At 39.2% G+C, this 22,130-nt stretch overlaps 1 protein-coding gene across 1 annotated transcript in view; it reads left to right on the top strand.

Annotated features, from left to right (window-relative positions):
- The window catches only part of LOC133555931 (integrin beta-3-like), a 54,208-nt gene that overhangs the window by 306 nt on the left and 31,772 nt on the right, over positions 1-22,130 (top strand). Inside the window, exons 2-6 of the mRNA XM_061905407.1 lie at positions 2,690-2,775; positions 12,535-12,739; positions 12,800-13,052; positions 13,128-13,290; positions 20,692-20,853. Of these exons, the coding sequence (XP_061761391.1) occupies positions 2,690-2,775; positions 12,535-12,739; positions 12,800-13,052; positions 13,128-13,290; positions 20,692-20,853 (869 nt within the window). The remainder of the gene's footprint in view (positions 1-2,689; positions 2,776-12,534; positions 12,740-12,799; positions 13,053-13,127; positions 13,291-20,691; positions 20,854-22,130) is intronic.

Below are 22,130 nucleotides of genomic sequence, written 5' to 3'. Positions count from 1 at the left end.
CGTCCGGTGCGTGACGTCACAGCGTGCAGATAATCAATCAAACTTGCGCTCAAAGTGTTCAAAATGACAGTAAAAGTGACGTATTTAGGACAATAATGCACTTTAATGTTTGTACTCTCATCGAACATTTCATTGGGTACACCTGCAGACTCCAGAAAGACACAAATTGAAACAATAAAGAATTAATTAAATTAAATCAAATTCTCAAAGCCAATTTTCAATTTATGGTGTCATTACTCCCCAATCAATCAAGCAATCATCCATCCAATTTCTACCGCGTGTCCCTTTTGGGGTGGCAGGGGGTACTGGAGCCTATCTCAGCTGCATTCGGGCGGAAGGCGGTGTACACCCTGGACAAGTCGCCATCTCATCGCAGGGCCAACACAGATAGACAGACAACATTCACACTCACATTCACACACTAGGGCCAATTTAGTGTTACCAATCAAACTATCCCCAGGTGCATGTTTTTGTAGGTGGGAGGAAGCCGGAGTACCCGGAGGGAACCCACGCAGTCACGGGGAGAACATGCAAACTCCACACAGAAAGATCCCGAGCCCGGGATTGAACCCAGGACTACTCAGGACCTTTTGTATTGTGAGGCAGATGCACTAACCTCTTTCCTACCGTGCTGCCCGGCAGTGTTTCATCTACTTCTAAATCACTAATCTTCGCCTCCATGGCAACAAATAAACTAAGTTTCTTACAAGTATCATCCCTGCAGGACAAGAAATAGCTAAACATGCTTCACTACACACAGTAGCTTACCTGTGTCACAATGTAAACAAATGCCGTGACCCATGGGTGGATCTACACCTGACATCCACTGTAATGATACCAAGTACAAGAGCGTATCTCGTCGATACTACTATGATTACACCAATATTTTTATCGTCACAAAATCTTTTTTCTTTTTTTTAAATCAATATTATATTCATAATCCCAGCAAATGCGTCCCTGCACACAGGGGAACCTAAATTATGACTAATGTATGTGTCAAAATTTGTTGTTGACGAACCCCAAGATGCAGAGATGGAGGCAGGCATGGAGTGAGAAAACATGATTTAATAAAAATACTAAGCCAAAAAACAACAACAAATGGTTTAAACAAAAAGTGCGCACGTGGGCGGATAACAAACAAAAGGCCTAGCGTGGAAGCTAACAGGTATCTAGCAGGAAACAGAAGTCATACTTGTAAAATGAAAGAACAAACAGGAGGCAGGGAACAAAAAAAAGTAAGCTACAAACATCAAGTGAATATAGCTTACAGCTACACTGCAAAGACACGACAGGAGCGATAATATATGACAAGAGCGACAAGAAGTGACATCGACAAATAAATAATCCAGCGCTGACTGGAGGAACAAAGCAGGTACAAATAGGAGCGGGCTGATTGACACCAGGTGTGGCCAGGTGCCACTCAGCCGCAGCTGAGGTAAAAACAGCGCACAGGGAAAAAAACAGGAAACAGACAAAATAACAGCACTTGACAAGAACTACGAAACACACACAGAAGAAAAACTAAAACACAAACAAACTGTCAGTGGCAAGCCTGACAGTATGATCCTGTAACTACTTGGTATTGGATCGATACCTAAATTTGTGGTATCATCCACAACTAATGTAAAGTATCCAAACAAAATAAGAATAGGTGATTATTACATTTTAACAGAAGTGTAGACAGAATATGTTGAAACATAAAATAAGCAGATATTAACAGTAAATGGACAGGTAGATTAATAATCAATTTGTACAGCTTGTCCTTCATAATTTTGACAAAATAATTGAATGGGGAATGACACATTATGTTACTGCCTATGTCAGCAGACTAATTAGGAGCCTTTGTTTTGCTTACTTACTACTAGAAGACAAGTTGTCTTGTACAGTGGTCCCCAACCGATTGGTACCGGGCCGCAGAAGAATTGTTTTATGAATTTTTTTTTTTTTTTAAATAAATAAATAAATAAATATATATATATATTTTTTTATTAAATCAACATAAAAAACAGAATATACACTTACAATTAGTGCACCAACCACAAAAACCTCCCTTTTTCATGACAAAACATCCCTTATTCATGACAAAGATACAAAAAATAATAATAATAATAAAATAAATAAAAAAGCCCCCCCTCTGGGCCGTGGGACAAATTATTAAGCGTTGACCGGTCCGCGGATACAAAAAGGTTGGGGACCACTGGTCTAGTATGTCCAGTATTTTATTTAAGGACAAACTTGTTTCTTCAATTGCAATAATAAACATATGTTTAATGTACCCTAAGATTTGTATTCAAATATAGCCAATAATGCTATTTTTTGTGGTCCCCTTTAATTAGAAAAGTATCGAAATACATTTTAGTACGGGTACCAAAATATTGGTATTGAGACAACAACCCTAGTCTCTTCACACTCAGGTTCAACTTTTTAGGCCACGCCCACAAGCTGATGATACTACTTTATGGAAATTGTTACATTCTGCTGCCATCGTCCAACTAAAAAGTCCAACCTGACTCAGTCATGGCTCGACGGGGCGTGTTTGCTTGGCAGCTGGTGTGTGACGAGTGCTATCTTGCCTGCTGAATCACAGAGGAAACGTGCTGTGGGCTCAGTTATGCCACTCGGCAGCGTGCAGGAAATGAAAAGGAACATCTGTGTGAACGTTTTTCCGTCCTTTTCCCCCCTCTCGCAGGGTCCAACGTGTGCACGTCGCGAGGAGTCACGACATGTCAGCAGTGTTTGACCGTTCACCCCAGCTGTGCGTGGTGCTCCCAGGAGGTACCTTCCCCATCTCCCTCCCTTATATATCACTATATGTCCCGACAGAAACTCCTCCTGACATTCCACCACTGCATTCTTCTCTTGACGTTTCCATACTTTACTGTTCCTCCCTCAAAGTTTCTATTTGGAAGTGTGTTGTCCGAAATAGTCTTGATACTGGAATTTAACGTTTTTAGTACTGTAGCTTTAATGCTAATGAGCTGTCTGTGCAGTGGGCGTTCAATAATAATAATAATAATAATAATATATTTTATTTGTAAAAGGCACTTTACATTGATTAAACAACCTCAAAGTGCAACAGTGTGTAAAAAAAAAAAAAAAAAAAAAAGATAATAAAATAAATAAAAATAAAACAGCTTAATAGCTAGAACTAGTATGCAAATATCTAAAAAAAAAAAAAGGCTTTAAAAAAAAAGGTTTTTAAGCCTTTTTTTTAAGCATTCACAGTCTGTGGTGCCCTCAGGTGGTCAGGGAGAGTGTTCCACAGACTGGGAGAGGCAGAGCAGAAAGCCATTGTTGGTAGCTTTGTTCTCTGGGGTTGGAGGAGCTCAGTCTGTCCGGAGCGAAGGTGTCGTGTGGAGGATGTGGGTGTCCATGGAGGCACTGGTTCAAGAATCAGAATCAGAGATACTGATTTGTGGTTTGTGCAGCCCTTTGAGACACTAGTGATTTAGGGCTATATAAGTAAACACTAGTGATTTAGGGCTATATAAGTAAACATTGATTGATTGATTGATACTTTATTAATCCCCGAGGGGAAATTAAGATTTTCAGAACAATCCCATTCAAGATCAGACAAAAAATTACAGGGAGACAGAACAGGATCGCTGACGGGTCTGCCAACTTTTGGCGCCCCTTACAAAAAAAGTTGAGAAACAGGTAAAAGCTGGGGGTGGAATAAAACAAAACAAAAAGAGAGAGGGGGTCCAGACTGAGGGAAAAAAAGGGGGGAAAACCTCATAGCCATAGCACATATAAGCATGTGTGTAAAGTTAAGTGAAAAGTCAAAGTGTCAGAATAATTCTATCTAAGTTATCACAAACTTTGTGTTTCAATGAGTTCCCGGCGAGCAGACAAAAACTGTTTTTGATCTTACCAAACGAAAGGCTTGTAAAACTCCACTGTGTAGGATGGGGAGCGACATGAGGATGTGTGTTTTTTTTGACGTATTGTAATCCACTGAAAGATATTGTCTTGACCCGGGATCTACATAGCGGAGAAAAAGCAGGGCCTGACTACCCTCCAGGCACCTTTTCTTTGAACTGTTCTGTGACCGAGGGCACCGACTGTTTACGACCCCCTCCCTTAGAAACAGCTGTTGCCGTGTAATCAGGGAAAGTCCAAATAAAAGAGGAGGCGTACAATCTTTCGTCAGAGCGTGGTGGAACACTGTACAATGGTACAAGTGTACGCGCTCTCCTCATTGAGCCAAATTTAATTCTGTCTCTGTTTGATTCCTTGCTTCTTGTCTTGTTTAATAGATGTCATCAGTGTTTGAACCTGACATTAAAGTACCAATGACTGTCACACACACACACACACACACACACGCACACACACACACACACACACACACACACACACACACACACACACACACACACACACTAAGTGTGGTGAAATTCGTCCTCTGCATTTGACCCGTCCCCTTGTTCACCAAGCCCCTTAATTACAAAATAATATATTCACACTTTTTTATTTATGTGAAACTCTTTTTATACTTTCTAAACCAGATTTTGTCATTTGATGCGTATCTTTTCTTAATAAATGTATTACAAATATAAATTTATTGCGTACAATTTCGTCTATTTACACTTTAAAGGCCTACTGAAACCCACTACTACCGACCACACAGTCTGATAGTTTATATATCAATGAGGAAATATTAACATTGCAACACATGCCAATACGGCCTTTTTAGTTTACTAAATTGCAATTTTAAATTTCCCGCGACGTGTCGTGTTGAAAACGTCGCGGTATGATGACGCGTACGTGTGACGCGTGCGTTTGACGTCTCGGGTTGTCTCGGACATTATTTTCCAGCCCGATCCAAGCTATAAGTAGTCTGCTTTAATCACATAATTAAACAGTAATCTGGACATCTGTGTTGCTGAATCTTTTGCAATTTGTTCAATTAATAATGGAGAAGTTGAAGTAGAAAGATGGAGGTGGGAAGCTTTTAGCCTTTAGCCACACAAACACACGGTGTTTCCTAGTTCAAAATTCCCAGAGGTGAAGCTTTACTATGGATCAGAGCGATCAAGCGAACATGGATCCCGACTACATGTCAACCGGCAGTTTTCGGTGAGAGAATTGTGGTAAAAAGTCGTCTCTTACCGGAGATCAGCAGAGCTTCTGTCCTGCTGCAGCTTCGTGACTTCAGAGACTCTGGCGTCAACACACCCGTGGCCACACCCCTCCGACTTTAAGGTACTATTTAACTCACTAAAAAACTCGCAACACAATAGGCGGATAAGGGATTTCCCAGAATGATGCTAGTAAATGAGTCTAAAAACATCTGAATCACTCCCACTATGGAATCACCTTTTTTTTTTCTTTTTTTCTTCTAGTCGTTCACTCTAAATTTCCTCATCCACGAATCTTTCATCCTTGCTCAAATTAATGGGGAAATTGTTGCTTTCTCGGTCTGAATAGCTCTAGCTGCTGGAGGCTATGATTATAAACAATGTGAGGATGTGAGGAGCCCTACAACCCGTGACGTCACGCGCACATCGTCTGCTACTTCCGGTAAAGGCAAGGCTTTTTTATTAGCGACCAAAAGTTGCGAACTTTATCGTCGATGTTCTCTACTAAATCCTTTCAGCAAAAATATGGCAATATCGTGAAATGATCAAGTATGACACATAGAATGGACCTGCTATCCCCGTTTAAATAAGAAAATCTCATTTCAGTAGGCCTTTAATCATCTCTAATACTAAAACAAAATATTCTATCATCATACATTTCAAAACAATGTTATTGTTCAAATAAAGATAAACACTTAAATATCTGCTTGACTTATGATTTCAAAGCAAGTAGTCCAACAAACTGTTAATATAAAAATGTTACAGTACATTTTTTTACAGTAAAATCCACTTTTAATATAGAGTAATAATAGATGGAGACGCACTTCTGTTCATGCATTCGCGGCTTTCGGCGGGCTTTTCTTCTGATAACAAACTTGTACCATTAAGTTGTTAAATAAAATAATTTAAAAAATTCCTGTGTGATACGAAAGTCCATTTTTATTTATTTTTAAGCAAAGGGTATATTCTTGTAACACAAAAACTCACACTGCCGTCAGCTTGCGGTTAAAAACCATAGGTCTCTGGTGCGCCACACCTGAGTGCAATCAGTGTGCACCTAAATGTCTTTGCCTCTGGCTCCACAACGCCACTCAGGCATCTGGGCAAAATGGCTCCACCAATACACGATAAAACACAACAACTGTAGATTTTATAGTATTAAAAACTTGCATGATTTTTTACGTTAAAAAAAACGGTGATACCGTTTTTCCATTACATTTAATTTGAATATTTAATTTTTTTATTTTCTATGCTGTAAAAAAAAAAACAGCAAATATTATGGTAAAATTGTGGCGACTAATCCGTCAGTTTTATACAGTGCAGTCTAAAGATTCGGTTTTGTACAGCGTACGTAAAAAAAGACACACAATTACGCACATTTTCATGTTCAAACACTGATGACATCTATTAAACCAGACAAGAAGCAAGGAATTAAACAGAGACATAATTAAATTTGGCTCAATGAGGAGAAACGCGTACACCTGTACCCATGTACAGTGTTCCACGCTCAGACAAAAGATTGTACGCCTCCTCTTTTATTTGGACTTTCCCTGATTACATGGCAGCAGCTGTTTCTAAGTGAGGGGGTCGTAAACAGCCATCGCCTTTGTTTACAGAAATTACTTACTTAAGCCTTAGTATTCCCTGAGGAACAGAGGCCGCCGACGAAAGCCTTCCATCCATTCCGGTCTAGTGCCCTTCGGTCGAGTTGTTGCCATGACAGCCCCTCAGCCCTCATCTCCTGTTCCGTGCTTCTTCTCCAGGTTGTTCTTGGTCTCCCTCTGTTTCTTTTTCCCTGCGGGTTCCATGTTAGTGCCTGTTTGGTGATTGATTAATTGGGTTTTCTGAGTGTGTGGCCTATCCAGCTCCACTTCCTTCTCCTGATTTGCAGTTCAACTGGTTCTTGTTTGGTGAGTTCCCACAGGTTGGCATTGGATTTGTTTACAGAAAAGTTCAAAGAAAAGCTCGCCTGGGGGGAGTCTGGTCCTACTTCCTCTCCGCTTTGTAGTTCTCGGGTCAAGACAAAATCTTTCTGTGGATTACAATACATCAAAGAAACAGAACACCTTCATGTTGCTTCCCATCCTACACAGCGGAGTTTTACAAGCATTTTGTTTGGTAGGACCAAACACATCCTGTGTCTTCTCGCCGGGAACTCATTGAAACACAAAGTTTTGTGATAACCATTATTCTGACACACATTTATATTCACACAGTATATTATTCTCTGTTAAAAACGGCCCTCTCAGGGCAACCATAACTGCAATGTGGCCCTCAATGAAAAGGATTTTGACATACCTGCTGAAGTCCCACTCACGTTGCCCACCTTGTCATCACTCACTTGCTAGCACCCATCCGGATACACTGACAATGCACTTCTGGAAGATGGATCCTCTTCATGCGTAGGTGAAGCTAGAACTGAATAAATTGAAACGACAGATGAAATTGGACATGTCAACTTGCAGGTTGTTGAATCAGGATGTGGTTGTTGTGTTGCAAACCAAGGATGGAGGTCTTTTGGTCAATGCCATAGTCCATTCGAAGGCACTGTTGCAAACAAAAAAGACAACACATTCTGAGAAGATTAGTCTGTTCTTTTCATATCAGGGTACATGTCAGGCCTTTTCTATGTAAATTTGTGAACATAGTGTGGTCCTAGTTACAAGCAATTTGTGCACTACATATATTTCTATATGACGCTGGATAACACTCCGGGAGCCGCCACTTTTTTGCGCTCGCTATCCAGGTACTTTCCCGGCTATTATCCACCGACCGCCGTGTTGCTGTAGGGAAGAAAAGGGGGACGACACACATTGCGGAAATAACATTATTCTCCGTGCGTCTGCTGAATACAAATATATTCCACAACCCCAAACAAGTCTTTCTCAAAGCCTGCAGTGAAGGGAAAGGTTCGTGATGAGCAATGGCAATTCCAGGAAAAGTGGGCGATGCAATATTTCTTTGTTGAGCACAGGGACACCCCGAGGTGTCTTATTTGCACAGAGAAAGTTGCGGTGCACAAGGCATACAATTTGAGTATGCAAAACATTTTTTACGAAAGCCTCACCCAGACTCTGCATCCAGTGGCCCCCAGGTGAAGTAACTTTGAGACCCCTGGTTTAATGCATCCAGCGGGGCATCACAACAAAATTAGGCATAGTAATGTGTTAATTCCACGACTGTATATATCGGTATCGGTTGGTATCGGTAATTAAGAGTTGGACAATATCGGAATATCGGATGTCGGCAAAAAATCTGTTACCGGACATCTGTAGCATTAACCTTTTCAGCCTCATTATTACCTTTCCTCACGGAACATAGCTTCCTGCATCTCTCCATGGTTAATTTATTGCACTGTCTTAATAGCAAGAAAGTAATCACCTGCACCCTTACTGTACCTTGTCAGGTCTGCTATACTAACTCCATGACTTGGAATGTCATTGGCATTTGACCAACGACAACTGCTTCTTAGAGATTTACTGCTGCTGTAAATTGCGTCAGCTATTGTTAATGATGACTCCGACACACCCTCCTTTGTTCTCTTTCAACATTGTTCATCTTTGCTTTTTATTTAATATTTCAAGAAAACATGAATTCTTCCATTGAAATTAATTTAGATTGAAAATCACACCACATCAAAGTGGAAACCGAATGTGTTCTCAGCCATTTGTCACTTCGGGGTCACCAAACTGAAGGGAATGGAACTTTTTACCCTCTGCGTGTTTGTTTAATCTCTTATGAAGCTCACAAAGTCGTTGTTAATTTTTAGATTCACCCTCTTAGGCCTTTTCTACACTAAGCTGGCTAAGGATATCCAGGGTAAATCTCACATAACCTTATCCTTGTCCAATGTTGTCGTTTAAGACCCCTCTCCCCCCCTTTCGTCCGCCATCCGACAGCACAACGCAACCTAGTACTGTCATAACGGGGGGATCGCAGCTTACTGCGAGGTTTGTTCTCCCGGGGTGCAATCGGACTATTCCTTCCCAAAGAGTCTATGTGCCTTTACGTAGAAATTAATTAATTTTATTCCTGTTTAGAGCCCTTAAAATCTTCTTTGTAGACATTTGTACAAGTCTGAAACCATCACAATGCTAATTTCAGTTATCCTGTCAATGGGTTTGTCCATTGTATGTTTGCATTAAGCTAGTGGACTTTTGTCCTGTAGGCTAAGTTGGTGGAGTGGCTTTGCCAGCAATCTGAGGGTTATTGGTTCAATTCCCACCTTCTACCATCCTAGTCACGTCTGTTGTGTCCTTCGGCAAGACACTTCACCCTTGCTCCTGATGGGTCCTGGTGAGCGCCTTGCATGGCAGCTCCCACCGTCAGTGTGTGAATGTGTTTGTGAATGGGCGAATGTGGAAATACTGTCAAAGCGCTTTGGGCTCCTTAAAAAGGGGTAGAAAAGCGCTATACAAGTATAACCCATTTACCATTCCGGACAAGGCTTGAAGGTAGGAACATATTTAATAATCTTCACTCAAAAAGGTACAAAAACGGAAAACAAGGCTGATCGCACTTGGAGTTAAAGTAAATACTAAGCATGGTCTATGACATTGGTGTCAAACTCTGGCCGGCGGAAAATTAACATTAGAGCTGGCCCGCCGGTACTATACAGCGGCAGAGCCGCTAATAATCACACTTGCCAACTCTCCCAATTTTCCAACCATTCTCCTGAATTTCTCCAGATTTCCACCCGGACAACAATATTGGGGGCACTGCCTTTAGCTTTGTCTACAATATGTTGTCACGTCTGCTTTTCCTCCATACAAACAGCGTGCCAGCCGAGTCACATAATACATGCGACTTATACACACAATTAAGTGAATGCCAGCATACTTGCTCAACAGCCATACAGGTCAGACTAAGGGTGGCCGTATAAACCACTTTAACAGTTACAAATATGCGCCACACTGTGAACCCACACCAAACAAGAATAAAAAACACATTTCGGGAGAACATCCGCACCGTAACACAACATAGACACAACAGAACAAATACCCACACTCCCTTGCAGCACTAAGTCTTCCAGGACACTACAATATGCACCCCCCGCTACCACCTAACCCCATTATTAGCCTGTGGAAAAATGTAATGTTGATAGTTACCTCAGAAGGCTGCAAATAGAAAACAGGCATTAAATGTTTTATTTAAATTGAAATAATTTTACCATTGATGTTTTTTCGGGGTTTTTTGAAAGTTGATTTTGCACTATTAAGTTATATAATTATTGCTTGTTCCATATTCAGTGGTAAAGCAAATCAGTGTAGCAAACTGAGCAAATATTAACACTTTATTCATGCACTTTCTCCTGCTACTTCAAGGCTTGAATGTTTGATTCATTCATTATTGTTATTTTATTTTCAAATGTATTATTAACCTGTGGAAAAAGTTTATTTTGATATTTACCTCAGAAGGCTGCAAATAGAAAAAATCATTCAATGTTTATATAAAATTTATTTGATATACCATTGATATTTTTTTAATTATTATTATTATTATTTGAAACTGGATTTTGCATGTCACTATAGTTATATAAGCCTTGCTTGTTCAATATTCAATGCAAAACTTGTTTGGGTCCCAATTAAAAGGTTAATTTGTTCAGTTTAAAATTTCGGCCCACTTTGATTGATTGATTGATACTTTTATTAGTAGATTGCACAGTACAGTACATATTCCGTACAATTGACCACTAAATGGTAACACCCGAATAAGTTTTTCAACTTGTTTAAGTCGGGGTCCACGTTAATCAATTCATGGTACAAATATATACTATCAACATAATACAGTCATCACACAAGTTAATCATCAAAGTATGTACATTTAATTATTTACATTATTTACAATCCGGGGGGTGGGATGAGGAGCTTTGGTTGACATCAGAACTTCAGTCATCAACAATTGCATCAACAGAGAAATGTGGACATTGAAACAGTGTAGGTCTTACAGTAGGATATGTACAGCCAGCAGAGAACATAGTGAGTTCAGATAGCATAAGAACAAGTATATACATTAGAAGTACATTTGAGTTGTTTATAATCCGGGGAGATGGGATGTGAATGGAGGAGGGTATTACTAAAGTGTTGAAGTTGCCTGGAGGTGTTGTTTTAGAGCGGTTTTGAAGGAATATAGAGATGCACTTACTTTTATACCTGTTGGGAGTGCATTCCACGTTGATGTGGCATAGAAAGAGAATGAGTTAAGACCTTTGTTAGATCGAAATCTGGGTTTAACGTGGTTTGTGGAGCTCCCCCTGGTGTTGTGGTTATGGCGGTCATTTACGTTAAGGAAATAATTTGACATGTACTTCGGTATCAAGGAGTGTAGCGGATTTTATAGACTAGGCTCAGTGCAAGTTGTTTTACTCTGTCCTCCACCCTGAGCCAGTCCACTTTGGAGAAGTGGGTTGGATTGAGGTGTGATCTGGGGTGGAGGTTTAAAAGTAACCGGATTATCTTATTCTGGGATGTTTGGAGTCTAGATTTGAGGATTTTGGAGGTGCTGGGGTACCAGGAGGTGCAAGCGTAATCGAAAAAGGATTGAATGAGAGTTCCCGCTAGAATCCTCAAGGTGCTTTTGTTGACCAGAGAGGAGATTCTGTAGAGGAATCTCGTTCTTTGGTTGACCTTTTTGATCACCTTGGTTGCCATTTTATCACAGGAAAGATTAGCCTCTAGAATGGAACCTAGGTAGGTGATCTCTTCCTTCCTGGTGATAACAATGTCACCCACTTTTATAGTGAAGTCACTGACCTTCTTAAGTTTGATATGGGACCCAAATAGGATGGATTCCGTTTAACTTAAGTGTATGGATAGCTTGTTGTCAGCGAGCCAGGTGCAAATATTGAGGAGTTCAGCACTGAGGATTTGTTCCACCTGTGACTTGTCCTTGCCGGATACCAGCAGGGCCGAGTCATCCGCAAACAGGAACAATTCACAGTGGCACGCTGATGGCATGTCATTCACGTATATTAGGAACAGTAAAGGTCCTAGTATACTGCCTTGGGGGACTCCACAGCTTACTGAGAGGGGAGGGGACATGGTGCCGTTCACCTCTAACACCTGTTTCCTCCCCTCCAAGTAAGATTGCATCCAGCTTGATGAGGTTTCGTCGAATCCGATTGCTCGGAGCTTATCCAACAGTATAGCGTGGTTAACGGTGTCAAAGGCCTTCTGAATGTCCAGCATGACCATGCCGCAGTATTTGCCCGCGTCCACCTCATGTTTGATGTGGTCGGTCAGATATTTGAGTTTGACACCCCCCCTGGTCTATGACATAGCAAGAAACAAACATGAAACTGTGGCATGAAACAACTAGCATAAACTATAAAATCAGACCTGAAATGAGCAATGGTAAAGGCGGTTTAAATAAGTAATTAAGTCATGAAAACCTTTCTCTAAAAGAGACAGATTTTCACTGTAACTGGTATCGGGAAATGTCTTTGTTCCAGAGATTTGGCATGGGAGGAGCCGGTGTGTCTCGCTGTGACCTGAAGCAGAATCTTCTGGATGGAGGCTGCTCCGAGGCAGATCTGGAGTCGCCCGGCAGCACTTTGGTGGTCCAGGAGGACAAGCCTCTTAGTGACAAAGCCTCGGGGGAGGCTGACGACGTCACTCAGATAACGCCGCAGAAGATTCACATGGCGCTCAGGCCAGGTGGACCCCACTCGACCTTTCAAGAGTACAACAAATTCTAAACCTGTCTTTGCCGCACAGGTGACTCCAAAAGGTTCACTGTGACCGTGAAGCAAGTGGAGGATTACCCGGTCGACCTCTACTACCTGATGGACCTTTCCTTTTCCATGAAGGACGACTTAGCTCGCCTCCAGACTCTGGGAAACAAGCTCGCAGTGACCATGGGGAAGAAAACCAGCAACCTACGCATGGGATTTGGAGCTTTCGTGGACAAGACCGTGTCCCCTTACATGTACATGTCCCCACCGGTAGCCGTAGACAACCCTTGCTACGAGTAAGTGGCCAGGAAAAGTTTGCAAATGTCCGGGCAAAAAGGCTATTCCACATTGTCTTCTTCCAACTCCTGAAGGATTGATGAGAAATGTCAGGCCCAGTTTGGGTTCAAGCATGTGCTGTCCCTGACCGAGACGGTGGCCCGCTTCACCGAGGAGGTGGAGAAGCAACAAGTGTCCCGAAATAGAGACGCTCCGGAAGGTGGATTTGATGCCGTCATGCAGGCGGTGGTGTGCAAGGTATGGGAAAAAAACAGCTAAAGGGAAACTGCACTTTTTTTTTCTCTCTCTCTCTATTGTTCACAATCCTTATGTGAGAAAATAAGACATTTGTTTATTTTATACATTTGAACTTGTAAATAAAAGCTAGCAAGAGTCAGCTAACAATGTACAAACCCCGTTTCCTAATGAGTTGGGAAATTGTGTTAGATGTAAAAATAAACGGAATACAATGATTTGCAAATCATTTTCAACCCATATTCAGTTGAATATGCTTCAAAGACAACATATTTGATGGTCAAACTGATTTTTATTTTTTTTGCAAATAATCATTAACTTTAGGATTTGATGCCAGCCACACGTGACGAAGAAGTTGGGAAAGGTGGCAATAAATGCTCATAAAGTTGAGAAATGCTCATCAAACACTTATTTGGAACATCCCACAGGTGTGCAGGCTAATTGGGAACAGGTGGGTGCCATGATTGGGTATAAAAGCAGCTTCCATGAAATGCTAAGTAATTCACGAACAAGGATGGGGCGAGGGTCACCAATTTGTCGAACAGTTTTAGAAAAACATTTCTCAACGAGCTATTGCAAGGAATTTGGGGATTTTACCATCTACGGTCCGTAAAATCATCAAAAGGTTTAGAGAATCTGCAGGAATCACTGCACGATGATATTACAGACCTTTGACCCCTCAGGCGGTACTGCATCAAAAACCGACATCAGTGTGTAAAGGATATTACCACATGGGCTCAGGAACACTTCATAAAACCACTGTCAGTTACTACAGTTGGTCGCTACATCTCTCCCGTCCAAAGGCAAACCCCAGTAACTCAATTTTGGTCAAAACTGAGCTGATTATAATTTTGGAGTTCCTAGGTGATATGCTTTACATCAGTGGTCCCCAACCACCGGGCCGCAGAATAATTTTTTATAAAAAAAAAATATATATATATTTTTAATTTTTTATTAAATCAACATAATAAACACAATATACACTTACAATTAGTGCACCAACCACAAACACGTCCCTTTTTCATGACAAAAGAGGAAAAAAAAAAAAAAAAAAAAACAAGAAAAAAAAAGGACACTCCCCGGGCCACGGGACAAATTATTAAGCGTTGACCGGTCCGCGGATACAAAAAGGTTGGGGACCACTGCTTTACATTAGTGTATGCGATATTGTAATTTGTTCCGTAAGTAAGCTGTTACGCGCATGGCAGGACCTAGCAACTACCACATCACCGCGTAGATACAACAGAAAAACCTAGTATCTCAAGGGACCAATCGGAGCATCTTTGTCAGTCGCCTTATTGTCTTTAATGAGACATTTGCACGAATGGGGGCCGACGGTCAACCTGATTATGTGATATTATGGCACGAGGGGATATTTGGAAGATTGGCCCAGGACGTTGCAAGCACCTTCTTTAAATGTATTGTTCTTGATTCTTCCCCTTGCATACACTTTTGGGGAGATAACTGTGGAGGTCAAAATAAAAACTGGACGCTGTACACGGCTCTTGCCCAATGTGCAAACGCAGAATGGGGCCCACCCGAGATTGTGATAAAATATCTGGAGAAAGGGCACACGTTCATGAGAGCAGATTCAATCCATGGCTCAATCGGCAAGAAAATGAAAGCTCAAGAAAACATCTATACGTTTGATGACTTTGTAGATCTTTGTAAGACAGCATCAAGATAGATTGGTTTTCCTTTGTTTTCTCAAAATCCGCTAGAAGTGAGTTACTAGGTTTTACGTTTGGACGGGAGATTGTAGGTGCAAGTTAAAACTCTGCTATGCAAAGCAAAACCCATTTATCAACACCACCAAGGAACGCCGCTGGTTTTGCTGGGCCCGAGCTCATCTAAGTTGGACTGATGCAAAGTGGAAAAGTATTCTGTGGTCTGACAAGTCCACATTTCAAATTATATTTGGAAACTGTGGACGTGGTGTCATCCGGAACAAAGAGGAAAATAACCATCCGGATTGTTATAGGCGCAAAGTTGAAAAGCCAGAATCTGTGATGGTATGGGGGTGTATTAGTGCCCAAGGCATGGGTAACTTACACATCTGTGAAGGCACCATTAATGCTGAATGGTCCATACAGGTTTTGGAGCAACATATGTTGTCATCCAAGCAACGTTATCATGGACGCCCCTGCTTATTTCAGCAAGACAATGCCAAGCCACGTGTTACAACAGCGTGGTTTCGTAAAAAAAGAGTGCGGGTACTTTCCTGGCCCGCCTGCAGTCCAGACCTGTCTCCCATCGAAAATGTGTGGCGCATTATAAAGGCTAAAATACGACTGTTGAACGACTAAAGCTCTACATAAAACAAGAATGAGAAAGAATTCAACTTTCAAAGCTTCAACAAATAGTTTCCTCAGTTCCCAAACTGTGATTGAGTGTTGTTAAAAGAAAAGGTGATGTAACACAGTGGCGAACATGCCCTTTCCCAACTACTTTGGCACGTGTTGCAGCCATAAAATTCAAAGTTAATTATTATTTGCAAAAAAAAAATTAACATCAAATATTTTGTCTTTGTAGTGCATTCAATTGAATATGGGTTGAAAAGGATTTGCAAATCATTGTATTCTGTTTATATTTACATCTAACACAATTTCCCAACTCATATGGAAACGAGGTTTGTTGGTAACAAGGATTCACTCCCTTTCGACTATAGAGTGTTCTGAAAAGAACGTGAAAAAACTTTATCAACATGTAAGTATATATGTAATGGAGTAATCGGCACATTCAAAATAACATGTAATATTTACGTTTCTTGCTCATTTTAAGCGTACGCCAGTGCATGAATTTCACAGACACATCACAACGTTGTCTTTATTCTTCAACAATAAGACAACTACACATGGCAGACATCATGAGCGCTAACAATGGCTACTTTGGGACAAATGATGACACAGAATCGTATATTTTTGAGGCTGAAAATAGGGAGGATGACAAGCTACAAGTTTTAGAAGCTGAGTGATAAACAGATCTAGCAAATAGCACGAGAGGAAGTACTAAACAAGAAATATAAACTACAAACATAATAAATACTTACTTTAAAGTGTCTGCTCTCAGTGGGATGCCGACTGATAGGATATTCATATCTTTCTGTTCGGATGAAGAATTATTCATAATCCTCACGCAGGTGTATAAAAACTAAAGGTAACGCAAACGAGCGTCTGTTTGTGTCTTTCCCAAATGTCAAAAAGTCAGGTTTTTTCCAAGTGTCAAAAAGTCGGGATGTTTTTCTAAGTGTCAGAAAAAATCCAGACTTTTGACACCTCAAAAAAATCTCGACTTTGTGACACTTAAAAAAAATCCAGACTTTTTGACACTTAGAAAAAATCCCGACTTATGACTCTTAGAAAAATATCAAGATTTTCTGATTCCTAGAAAAAATCCAGACTTTTTGTCACTCAGAAAAATTCCCGACTTTGTGACACTTAAAAAAAATCACGACTTTTTGACACTCGGAAAAAATCACGACTTTTTGACACTTATAAAAATTCCAGACTTTGTGACACTTAAAAAAAAATCCTGACTTTTTGACATTTAGAAAAATCCAGACTTTTTGACATTTAGAAAAAAAATCTTGATTTTGTGACACTTAGCCAAAATCCAGACTTTCTTGACACTTAACATTTTTTTAACATTTTTTGACACTTAGAAAAAATTCAGATTTTTTGACACTTGGAAAAAATTTGACTTTTTTGACACTTGGAAAAAATCCCGATTTTTGGACACTTAGAAAAAATCCCGACTTTGTGATACATTAAAAAAAAAATCACGATTTTTTGACACTTACAAAAAAATCATGACTTTTTGACACTTAGAAAAAAATCATGATTTTTTGACTCTTGGAAAAAAAATTCACTTTTTTGACACTTGGAAAAAAAATCACAATTTTTTGACACTTAGAAAAAAATCCCAAATTTTTGACACTTAGAAAAAACCCAGACTTTGTGACACTTAAAAAAAATCCTGACTTTTTGACATTTAGGAAAAATACCGACTTTTTGACACTTCAAAAAAAAATCATGATTTTTTGGACACTTAGAAAAAATCCCGACTTTTGACACTTAGAAAAAACTCAAGATTTTCTGATTCCTAGAAAAAATCCAGACTTTTTGTCACTCAGAAAAATTCCCGACTTTGTGACACTTAAAAAAAATCACGACTTTTTGACACTCGGAAAAAATCACGACTTTTTGACACTTATAAAAATTCCAGACTTTGTGACACTTAAAAAAAAATCCTGACTTTTTGACATTTAGAAAAATCCAGACTTTTTGACATTTAGAAAAAAAATCTTGATTTTGTGACACTTAGCCAAAATCCAGACTTTCTTGACACTTAACATTTTTTTAACATTTTTTGACACTTAGAAAAAATTCAGATTTTTTGACACTTGGAAAAAATTTGACTTTTTTGACACTTGGAAAAAATCCCGATTTTTGGACACTTAGAAAAAATCCCGACTTTGTGATACATTAAAAAAAAAATCACGATTTTTTGACACTTACAAAAAAATCATGACTTTTTGACACTTTGAAAAAAATCATGATTTTTTGACTCTTGGAAAAAAAATTCACTTTTTTGACACTTGGAAAAAAAATCACAATTTTTTGACACTTAGAAAAAAATCCCAAATTTTTGACACTTAGAAAAAACCCAGACTTTGTGACACTTAAAAAAAATCCTGACTTTTTGACATTTAGGAAAAATACCGACTTTTTGACACTTCAAAAAAAAATCATGATTTTTTGGACACTTTGAAAAAATCCCGACTTTTGACACTTAGAAAAAAATCACGATTTTTTTGACACCTAGAAAAAAATCCAGACTTTTTGTCACCCAGAAAAATTCCCGACCTTGTGACACTTAAAAAAAAAATCTAAATTTTTTGACACTTGGAAAAAATTCACGCCTTTTTGACACTTAGAAAAAATCACGACTTTTTGACACTTAGAAAAATTCCCGACTTTGTGACACTTAAAAAAAATCCTGACTTTTTGACATATAGAAAAAATCCAGACCTTTGACATTTAGAAATAAAATCTCAATTTTGTGACACTTAGAAAAAATCCACTTTTTTAACACTTAAAAAAAAAATCCACTTTTTTAACACTTAGAAAAAATCCCAACTTTTTAACACTTGAAAAAAATCTGACTTTTTTGACACTTAGAAAGAAATTCCTAATTTTTGACACTTAGAAAAAACCCAGACTTTGTGACACTTAAAAAAAATCCTGACTTTTTGACATTTAGGAAAAATACCGACTTTTTGACACTTTAAAAAAAATCATGATTTTTTTGACACTTAGAAAAAATCCCGACTTTTGACACTTAGAAAAAAATCACGATTTTTTTGACACCTATAAGAAAATCCAGACTTTTTGTCACTCAGAAAAATTCCCGACCTTGTGACACTTAAAAAAAAAAATCTACATTTTTTGACACTTGGAAAAAAATCATGACTTTTTGACACTTAGAAAAAATCAAGACTTTTTGACACTTGGAAAAATTCCCGACTTTGTGACACTTAAAAAAAATCCAGACTTTTTGACGTATAGAAAAAATCCAGACCTTTTGACATTTAGAAAAAAAATCTCGATTTTGTGACACTTAGAAAAAATCCACTTTTTTAACACTTAAAAAAAAAAATCAACATTTTTTGACACTTAGAAAAAATCCCAACTTTTTAAAACTTGAAAAAAATCTGACTTTTTTGACACTTGGAAAAAAATCCCGACTTTTTGATACTTAAAAAAAAAAAAAAAATGATTTTTTGACACTTACAAAAAATCACGACTTTTTGACACTTCGAAAAAAATCACGATTTTTTGACTCTTGGAAAAAAATCCCGACTTTTTTGACACTTGGGGAAAAAAATCACAATTTTTTGACTCTTGGAAAAAAAATCCCGACTTTTTTCACACTTAGAAAAAATTGACTTTTTTGACACTTAGAAAAAAATCCCAAATTTTTGACACTTAGAAAAAACCCAGACTTTGTGACACTTAAAAAAAATCCTGACTTTTTGACGTTTTGGAAAAATCCCGACTTTGACACTTAGAAAAAAAATCCAGATTTTTTGACACTTAAAAAAAATCCAGACTTTTTGACATTTAGAAAAAATCCAGACTTTTGACACTTAAAAAAATCACAACTTTTTTGACCCTTAGAAAAAAATCCAGACCTTCTGACACTTAGAGAAAATACAGACTTTGTGACACTTAGGAAAAATCCTGACTTTTTGACACTTAGAAAAAACCCAGACTTTGTGACACTTAAAAAAAATCCTGACTTTTTGACATTTAGGAAAAATACCGACTTTTTGACACTTTAAAAAAAATCATGATTTTTTTGACACTTAGAAAAAATCCCGACTTTTGACACTTAGAAAAAAATCACGATTTTTTTGACACCTATAAGAAAATCCAGACTTTTTGTCACTCAGAAAAATTCCCGACCTTGTGACACTTAAAAAAAAAAATCTACATTTTTTGACACTTGGAAAAAAATCATGACTTTTTGACACTTAGAAAAAATCAAGACTTTTTTGACCCTTAGAAAAAAATCCAGACCTTCTGACACTTAGAGAAAATACAGACTTTGTGACACTTAGGAAAAATCTTGACTTTTTTACACTTAAATAAAAAATCCTGACTTTTTGACCCTTAGAACTTCCCCTTTAATATTCCACAACCCTCTACTATACAAGTGAGGGGCCTGATTTATAATTATTAATTAGCTTTTACCAAATCAGAGATGAGGCAGCAGCTCACTGGCTCACTTTGTCATAGCTGCATAAGCTAGTTAGTGATTTGTGAAAAATGCGCCACTAAAAGTAGGACTTCATCGTTCCCACTTGAAATAACAATATTGCTTGTAATATGCATAAATGGACGATTGTTGGCGGGTTTTTTAAAATGTATTTTACATGGATTTATGGGCGCAGTAGACATCCATTAGTTGCATTGATAGCTACCTCGTACTTGCGGTATATTACAAATTAGAATGCAGAAAAAAATAAACATGTGTATTTTTGTCCCCCATTGGCATTGTGAATGATAGGAAAATTTAATTTTAAAATATACCCAGACAGGACTTTAGATAAAACTGTCAGCACATTGTAAACAAATGGCATGCATTTGAGTAAAACATCAAAAGCAATTTCTGTATGACGCTCTGACTATAAAATATATTTTTTGTCCAGATACTGGGCTCTTGTTTTAAGATAATTGAAGTTATGCAAGTGAGTCATCGCCAGTGATTATTCATGATTATTCCAAATTCAAAAGTGTGATGAATCTGATTTTTAAAAATAAATAATTTGACTGTACAAAAAAAAAGAAGTTAACATGAATCCGATCACGTGTTAACATCTTACCCCAAACGTCTTTTAAGGACAAGATCGGCTGGCGTCCCGATGCCTCGCACCTTGTGGTGTTCACCACCGACGCCAAAACCCACACCGCTTTGGACGGACGCATCGCCGGCATCGTGCAGCCCAACGACGGAGAGTGCCACCTTGGCGGTGACAACGTCTACAACAAAACCACTGTGCTGGTATGTCCATCCATTTCTACCTCGTATTCCCTTTGGGGTCGCGGGGGGCGCTTGTGCCTATCTTAGCTACAATTATATATATATATATATATATATATATATATATATATATATATATATATATATATATATATATATATTTATATATATATATATCTTGATTGGATTATCCAGAGAATAGTGCTCAATACCGTGGTAGAGCGCAATATGTAGGTGTGGGAAAAATCACAAGACTACTTCAGCTCTACAGAACTGTTTCATGAGGGGTTCCCTCAATCATCAGGAGATTTTAATGGAAGCATTCACATACAATGGTTTATATAGGGCACACAGTGGGTGGGTACAGGCAGGCATAGGGTGTGGCGATTGGCTCCTGTGTTACCGTCTGTGGCGGCATGTTGAAATGATTTCACTGCGCTTGTTGAGGGATGACAGATCTGGATGATATATAATAAACAGTTTCTCTTTGAAGCATAGGTTGCATCTTTTATTACCACTGTTGTAATACTTTATTTCAGTTAATTCTAGCTATAAATATACTCTTCCCCCCTTAACCCCTGCCCACCCCACCCCCGTCCACCTAAAACCCCCTGCCCCCAATATCCGAATTCGGAGGTCTAAAGGTTGGCAAGTATGCCCTCAGCCCGTCTTCCGTCCAGAAAACCGATCTGGAAGAAAATCCCTCCAGCCAACTGTGACACCCGCTTGGAAAAATGAAGGGGAGTCAAAGGAGGTCCCAAACAAACATCTGGTGTCAGACCCTCCCCAACAGATCTCTGGCACCAACCTCCCAAGGAGATAGAGGGCAATGCTCAATAGATTTAGGACTGGATGAAACCTTTACAGATGGGGAAGCAAGCCGAGCCCACTTTGTGCTTGTGGAGCGACACAGACAATGGACCACATTATTGAGGCCTGTCCACTCCACAGACTCAAGGGAGGGGGATTGTTGCCCTTCATACTGCAGACCAGGGGGCAACTCCCTGGATAAAATAATTTGCGTTCTTTGAATCAATATATAGTAAAGTATCCATCCATCTTCTTCCGCTTATCTGAGGTCGGGTCGCGGGGGCAGCAGCCTAAGCAGGGAAGCCCAGACTTTTCTCTCCCCAGCCACCTCTTCCAGCTCTTCCCGGGGTATCCCGAGTCATTCCCAGGCCAGGTCTTCCCAACATGTCCTGGGTCTTCCTCGCGGCCTGCTACCGGTTGGATGTGCCCTAACACCTCCCTCAGGGAGGCGTTCGGGTGGCATCCTGACCAGATGCCCAAACCACCTC

The sequence above is a fragment of the Nerophis ophidion genome, linkage group LG07 (genome assembly GCF_033978795.1).
Source record: "Nerophis ophidion isolate RoL-2023_Sa linkage group LG07, RoL_Noph_v1.0, whole genome shotgun sequence".
Lineage (NCBI taxonomy): Eukaryota > Metazoa > Chordata > Actinopteri > Syngnathiformes > Syngnathidae > Nerophis > Nerophis ophidion.
This window is presented reverse-complemented; position numbering and strand designations above follow the sequence as displayed.